We start from the raw sequence: 7,790 nt of genomic DNA, 5'->3' as shown, positions 1-7,790 counted from the left end.
TTCTCAGTGGGGTAGGCGAGAGCAGGGACCATCAGCTGAGCCCTTGCCTGGCGGCTCATCCCCTGGGTGAAGGAGTGCAGGCCCGCATTCTCAGTCCTTTCCATTTTCTCTAGTTTCCAGGCTCACCCTGCAGCCCCAGTCATAGCAAGTGCCCATGCTGGCCCCGCCTACCATAGCCATATCAGTTTGTTTGTGCTTGTGTGGGCAGAGTCTCACGTAGCCCAGGCTGGTCTCAAGCTCGCTACATAGCCAAGGATGACCCTGAACTCTGACCTTTCTGCCTACACTTCCCAAGGGATCAGATTCAGTCCCTCCTGCACGCCAGACAAACACCCCACCAACAGGGCGACATCTCCAGCCCCTGTTCAGTAATTTTTTAATTATTTATTTATTTTTTGTTTGTTTCTTTTCGAGACAGGGTTTCACTGTGTAGTAGCCATAGCTGTCCTGGAATTCTCTCCACAGACCAGGCTGGCCTCGAACTCACAGAGATCCGCCTGCCTCTGCCTCCCGAGTGCTGGGATTAAAGGCATGCGCCACCACCGCCTGGCATTTCTGTACGATTTTTAAAGCATTTATGATGTAGGGGGGGGTGCATCCCATGGCATGCATGTGGAGGTCAGAGGACAACTTTATGAAGCTGGTTCTCTCCTTCCACCTTTGTGTGGGTTCTAGAGAGAAAACTCAGGCCATCCACTAACATAGCAAGTTCCCTTACCCATATTTTTTTTGACACAGTTTCATAAGGAAACCTTGGTTTATATAGAATTTGCTAGAAATCATAGTGATCATCTTGCTTCTGCCTTTCTACTGCTGGGATGGAGGCATGGTTTATCATATCGGGCTGATTATTGCTTTTAGAGGGATCCCTAGGCTCATGGTCCTACTCAAGCCCCAGGAAAACACAGACACAGAAACTCCCACACCATCCTCAGGGAGACCCCCAGGCTTACCAGCCCTGGATCTAAGCAGCTGAGCTCTGAGCTTGGACAGGACAACATAGTGGGGATTGTTAGGAATGACGGGACTGAGGGACAGAGACACCAGTGGATTGGCTTTTCACGCTCACGGGGCTCTTCTCTTTCTGCTCCTGAACCCACAGCTCACAAGTGTAGCCTCCTTCCAAGGACTGTCTGCTCCTCTCTGCACTCCAGGCTGCCCTGTTCTCATCCTCCAGGAATGGGATGACTGAAGCAGTCAGCCTTCTGTGCCTCTGGGCCGAGGTTTTCCAATGTCAAGGAGCTGGGCATCCTCAGGCTAGCTCCTTGCCCTCTCTGTGCTCTGGTCTTCGTCTCCTTCAGTGGGGTGAAGAACGGTCCCCTTGTTGTGTGTTTAAAGGAGTCAGGGCGGACATCCTTATGGTCTTACCCAGGATGGGATGTACCCAGGGAGGGAGGATGGGGTGCAGTCCAGTGGAGTTAGACAGGAATCCCCCAGTGTCTGTCCGCTAGGACTTCCTGCTTGCCTTGTGATGTCTTAGTCTAAGACCACCTGATCCCAGGTGGCAGATGGCCTTGGCTCCTCTGCTCCATCAGGTCCGACCTGGCTTTCTAGCCCTTTTGGTGGGCACACTGTCAGGTTTCGGTCCACAGGGACCAACCTTGAGAAGGCATTGTGGGCCTGGTGGGCAGCCCTGCAGGAGAGGTGTGTATCCTGCTGCCATGGTGAGTTAGCATCAGCGTTGCCAGGAGCACTTCTGGAATGTTCCGTATAGAGCCCACCCACAGAGCTCCCTTACCCACAAGCCAGTGTTTGGTAGGCATGCTTGAAATTTTTGTGGGCGCTGAAGAGCCTCCAGTGAGCAGGGGGGAGGAAGAGACTGTTGGTGGCGTGATTTCTTTTTCTTTACTCAGGGCTATGTGCGTTCACGTGTGTGAGTTCACCGTCTGGGAGATGCACATGTGTTTGTATGTGTAAGGAGGCCTGAGGTTTCCCCATAGCTTCCCACTTTTATTCTCTTTGAGGTGGGGTCTCTCAGTCAAACCCAGAGCTTGCCAATCTGAGGCTTGTCCTGTCTGCTTTCCGAGGGAGGTTGGGGCCGTGGGGAGCTCACGTGCATGCGCACTGGCCTTTACCTGGGCCTGGGAAGCTGAACTCTGGTCCTCTTGCTTGCACAGCAAGAGCTTTGACCACAGAAGTCCTCCCTGCTTTGCTGGTGACTCATGGCTGCTGGCCTTCCTCTGCCTTCCGGGAACAACCGCAGCTGCCTTGTGCTCAGATCTTCCAGAAAACCAGGCTTTCATCTTCTGTAACAGCAAGGAAACTGAGGCAGGACAGAAGAGGCTTTGCCCCAGGTCTCTTGATAGTAGGAGAGCCCCAGGACACTCTGATGACACTCTGGGGGTGGGGGTGGAGGATGTTGCTGTCTCTGTTGGAGCAGGAGTCCTGAAGGGTCAGCAATGGACCCTAGGCACAGCCGCTGAGGTGGCTCATCGCCCCAGATCACTGCTCCCACAAAGGCCCCCGGACAACAGCTGCCTGACAGGAGCAAAGCACTGGGCCCACTTGGGCCCAGCAGCAGACAGCAAGATTTCATCTTCACAAAACCTGGCAGCTAAGACAGACACGATGCTGTGTGCTTATGATTGCAGCATTTAGGAGATACAAACAGGAGGACCGGAAGTTCAAGGCTATTATAGCTCCAGAGTGTGTGTCAGGGCAGCCTGCCTCACACTGAACCAAGAAAACAAACAAACAAACAAAACACCTGGGGCTGGAGAGATGACTCAGCAGATGAAATTTTTGCCGGTACAGATGCCCAGCACCCACACAAGCACTGGTGGTGTGACAGCTGCCGGGAACTCCGTAGCCCAGAGGCAGAGAGAATAGATCCCCAGAGCAGACTGTCTGGCTACTCTAGTTCCCCTTCAAAGCTTTGTGTATTATTATATGTCTGTGCAGGTACTTGCAGAGACCAAAGGTGCCAGATCCCCTGGGGTTAAAGTCGCAGGTGGCAAGGGCCACCTGATGTGGGTGCTGGGATTTGAATTCAGGTCCTCTAGAACAGCAGCATGTCTGTCCTTAACTGCTGAGTTTACAACTCCAGCCCTAGATTGGTCTTATCTGTGAACTCAGGGTTCAGATGAGAGACTCTGACTTAATAATAAGGTGGAGAATGTTTGAGGACCCAGCATTAGCCTTGGGCCTGTATGGTCTTGGGAACACACATACATACACGCATGTACATCACGCGAGAGGCCACTGTAAGAGTGATGAAGAGCACTGGAGTGGGTTTCAGTTACACTGAGACCTGAAGTCACAGGGAAAGAGGAAAGGGTCCCCAATCGGTCCTTGGTACCAGGCCAAGCAGCAAATGCATCACAGGGCTCCTCTGATGAGGCTCGTGTAAACAGGCATGAGCCCAGGGGAATATCAGGCCCCTTTCCTGTCTGCCAGTCCCGGCTGGTGACGGCCCATCAGCCCACCTGGAACTCCTCCCTACCCGTCCCCTTCTCTTGTGGTCCAGTTGGCATCGTGGCTGAGGTGGGCAGGAGGGTCTCTGGGAAGCCCAAGCCACTTTTCCTTTTGTGTCAAGGGGGCTGAAAGTGTGCCCAAGGTCACCCCAGATCTCTGAGCTGCCACCAGCCAGCCTGGCTCCTCTTGTGCAGTGCTCCTGAGCTGGGTGACTGCAGTGGTGTCCCTCACTGTCTCTCATTCCTGTCCACTCTATGCAGGCCAGGCAGGTGGGGGGCAGTGTAGCCCCTGGGAGGGCACTAGAGCAGGGGCCTTGCATCAGCGCTAACTTCACTGAAATCCATTGAACTCCCCTGCCCAGCCTTACGGATACCCTGTCCTGCAGCCTCCTATAGTCCACCCGGCAGAGGGAGACATGCCTCTGTCTCAAAGGCCACTCTTGTCACCAGTGGAGTTGTCCCAGGGAGGCCCTGGGGAGAACTGTGAGGCAGTGGTGCTGGACAGGGGCTGGGGAAGGTCACCAAGGTGGGGGTGGTCCAAGCCACGCGATTCACACTGTGCTGTCCTGCAGGATGGATTCGTTTGAGGACACACTGCGGCAGCTGCGGGAGGCCTTCAACAGCGGGCAGACGCGGCCGGTGGAGTTCCGGGCTGCACAGCTGCAAGGCCTGGGCAGCTTCCTTCGAGACAACAAACAGCAGCTGCAGGAGGCGCTGGCCCAGGACCTAGGCAAGGTAGCATGAAGGAGGGACAGTGGGGTAGGGGTGTGCATGACCCCCGGTCAGAAAGGGTGGTACAGCTGGGATAAGGGACACAGCTCAGCCACATCCTCCACGAAGAGGAGCTGAAAGCCCGTGGAACCCCAGCTCCTGTCGTGAACCACAGCTGACTGGTGGCCCCCGTCCATCTGTCCCCTATCTACTCTGCAGCTATTTATGGGAAACTTGGTATGTGCTTGGTACTGGTGCCAGGACAGGTTCTAGGAACACACAGAGAGCAAAGAGCCTGTGTCTCCAGAGCTGACCTCTGCCGGGGAAGGGGTGGAGACAATATGGCGTGTGATCTGGTAACGTGCAAGGTGCAGACATCACAGTGTTAAGTCAGGGGTCAGACGGTGGTGCTGGTTTATATGTGGGGGGTCAATGCAGGTTTTTCTGAGAAGGAGGGGCCTTGGAACAGAGAGAGGAAGCAAGGAGAAAGAGCTGCATGGACATCAGAGGAAGAGGCCCAGCAGCAAAGGCAAAGGTCCTGCCTGAGGCAGGAGAGCTTGATGTGTCTGTAACTGAGGAACTGCAGAGACCAGAGGGCTGGAGAGTGAAAGACAGGGAGATGTGGCAAGAAGGCCTGAGGAAGTGGACCACACCCTGAAGGACTTGGGTCTCACTTGGCACTGTGGACATCACAGCCTCTGTACCCTGGAGGTTCTCGGGTGTCCTCCCAAATCCAGCAGCAGCCATGCAGGGTCTCCCAGTCCTAAGATGGCTGTCCAACAGATCTGTCCCAGTGAGTTCCTCTCCTCTTTATTCCTGCTGTTACCCTAGTGGCTTCTCCAGTCTGATAGGTGCTCCTGGGACTGATTCTCACCAGCCCCGCCCAGCACCTCCGAGACCTGACCTTTCCCCCTTCAGCTCAGGTTCCACCTCTGCCGTGGTATTCAATTCCATAAATCTGGACCTTATAAAGGAGGCAGCGGCCCAGAAAATTCAACCTGGTGCCTCCCTCTGATCCAGTCAGACTACTCACTGTCTCAACCCTTGGCCCGTGGTGCCTGCCCAGTGGTCAGACTCTCATCTGAGCCCAAGCACTCCTCCTGCTGGACAGTCACACCCAGCTATCCCCAGGGGAGGGTGCAGAGAAGGCAGTTTCTTGCCTAGAGACACACAGTCAGGAAAAGCAGGGCCTGAGGAAGAAGGTCTCCTGAGGTCACCGTGCCCACTGTATGCATACTGATTTCTAACTACCCCACCCCACAAACCTCGATAGGGACCTCAGGAGATACCAGGCTTGCTGTGAGTGTTGTGTAGCTGAACGTCGCCTGAACCAGGCTCAGCTACTGGAAGTACAGTGGGGTTGGGTGGCTCAGAACACCCACCTGGCTTTGTATGACATAGCCCCTTGTATGGTCTTCCTGGCACTCTGAACCACCTCTGCAGGCCTCCGTCTTTTGCTGCTCAATGTATTTCAATGGCCACAATTCATCCTGGCTCTGGCATCCCTGACCCTGAAGCCTGGGTTCCTCCTAGAGTCCGGGGCAGAGTGCAGAGCCTGCAGAACGCAAGAGCATGGTCCTGGCTTTTCTGAGATGGGATCTCAACCTTATTACAAAGCCGAGAATGACCTTGAACTCTTGACCCTCCTGCTTCTGCCTCCTCAGGGCTAGGTGTATGCCATTGTGCCCAGTCTACGTGTTGCTGGGGATGGAACCCGGAGTTTTGTGTTTGTTAGGCAAGCTCTCTACTGCCGAGTCCCATCTCCATCCCATCCCATTGATTTTTGTCTTCTTACTTCTCCCCTGAGCACTAGGTACTGTCCCCCTGGGCTGTGGGAAAAAGACCATTGACCGAGGAGAATCATGCCTTGTGCCCCTCTCTCTAAGCAGAAGCAGAGCAAGCCCCAGCTGCCAGCACAGGGCCTTTGCACCTGCTAGGCTCTCTTCCCACTGTATTCTGCCTCCAGGTGCCCATGGCTCCCTGGAGCGTGTGAATGAGTGAGTGAATAAATGAAGGATAGAGATGTAGCACCTTTGGGAAGAAAGCTATATGTCCCCACTCTCCAGCTCTTTGCTGCTTTAGGACAGCCCTGACCCTCACTCTCTTCTGTAGTCAACTTTCGAATCAGAAGTATCTGAGATCGCCATCAGCCAGGCTGAGGTGGACCTGGCCCTCCGGAACCTGAAGTCTTGGATGAAGGATGAGAAAGTGTCCAAGAATCTGGTAAGCTGGGGGACAGGGACAGGACGGCAGTTGGGCTTTGGGAACTGTTTGCTCCCACAGTGTGGTTCTACAGAGCCTCACTGCTCTCCCTGGCCCAGGCCACACAGCTGGACTCAGCCTTCATCCGGAAGGAGCCCTTCGGCGTGGTGCTCATCATTGTGCCCTGGAATTACCCCTTGAACCTGACTCTTGTGCCGCTGGTGGGGGCCATTGCTGCAGGTGAGACCCCCACCTTCCCACAGCCCTAGTTACTGGAGAACACAGGGCTACCTAGGAAACCAGAAAAGGAAGGCAGGGGAGCTGGCACCCTGCTCCCAGGCGGCCCCTGGCCAGGGCCTGTCTGTCACTTCTGATTCTTTGACTGAGAGCTAGTGTGGCCAGCACACACCCTGCATGGCTGCCCTCTCTGAGTCTTCCCTCTGTGCTGACTGCAGGAAACTGTGTGGTTCTCAAGCCCTCGGAGACCAGCAAGGCCATTGAGAAGATCCTGGCTGAGGTCCTGCCCCGCTACCTGGACCAGGTAACCAAGAATAGTGGAGGCCTAGGACTGGGCAGCTCCCGGTGGGGGTAAGGCAGGGGACACGTCCCAACCTCAGGAGGGCCTTCAGTGTGGGGGAGTGAATTTGAGGGGGGGTGTGCTTGCTCATGTGTATGTGTGCGCATGTATGTTTATGGTGGTGTACAAAAGAGTTCCACATTAGCCCGGAACAGAGTATAACAAAGGCTTATTTATTTGGGGATAAACTCACAGAAAGGGTAGCCATATGCAGTCCTCTGCTGGGAACTGGAACGGAAACCAGCAGCGAAGAGGCCCCACGCATGTCTGTATTTATAGTACATGAGACCATGCCCAAAGTGGGCCAGTATCGTAAAGACTATTGGCTGAGTTCCCACAGCACCTCCTCCTTTTGTCTAAATAAGAGCGTTCTAAGTAATACAAAACTATATACAATAAGAACAAATATCAAGTATTGTCCAGGGAAAAGAAGAGGCAAAAACATACATAAAAATTAGAATTATTAGACAACAATGCAGACACTAAGAGAAACATAGATCTAATCTACATGGGAAGTAGGAAGTAGAAAAAGACAAGATCTCCTGAGTAAATTGGGAGCATGGGGACCTTGGGGGAGGGTTGAAGGGGGGAGGGCAGAGGCAGGGAGGGGAGCAGAGAAAAATGTAGAGCTCAATAAATATCAAAAAAATTAGAATTACAGTCAGCATGAACAACATCAAACAAGAAACATATGCTAAATGTTTCAATAGTTATCCTATCCTAAGGGCTCTAAGTCTTATATTAAAAATGTCTTAGCTAAGTCATGAGAGGAAAGTAACTGACTGTCTAGTCTTCAACCACATCAAAGACCTGAGAAGGGAAATAATATTACTTGAGTAAACAAGAAGTGCAATCAAGCGACTTCCAAAAGATACAAGAAATAAGAG

General features: G+C 53.5%; 1 protein-coding gene across 4 annotated transcripts in view; it reads left to right on the top strand.

Moving 5' to 3' along the window:
• The window catches only part of LOC101979568 (aldehyde dehydrogenase family 3 member B1), an 18,254-nt gene that overhangs the window by 2,499 nt on the left and 7,965 nt on the right, over positions 1 to 7,790 (top strand). For all 4 annotated transcript variants that reach the window (XR_003377293.1, XM_026781454.1, XM_026781455.1 and 1 more), the window contains exons 2-5: positions 3,986 to 4,148; positions 6,237 to 6,347; positions 6,446 to 6,566; positions 6,782 to 6,867. Coding sequence is in view for 3 of the 4 variants with exons in the window: in XM_026781454.1 (XP_026637255.1) it covers positions 3,987 to 4,148; positions 6,237 to 6,347; positions 6,446 to 6,566; positions 6,782 to 6,867 (480 nt within the window). In the remaining variant the exon portion in view is untranslated. The remainder of the gene's footprint in view (positions 1 to 3,985; positions 4,149 to 6,236; positions 6,348 to 6,445; positions 6,567 to 6,781; positions 6,868 to 7,790) is intronic.

Source organism: Microtus ochrogaster, chromosome 8, assembly GCF_000317375.1.
Source record: "Microtus ochrogaster isolate Prairie Vole_2 chromosome 8, MicOch1.0, whole genome shotgun sequence".
Taxonomy (NCBI): Eukaryota; Metazoa; Chordata; class Mammalia; order Rodentia; family Cricetidae; genus Microtus; species Microtus ochrogaster.
This window is presented reverse-complemented; position numbering and strand designations above follow the sequence as displayed.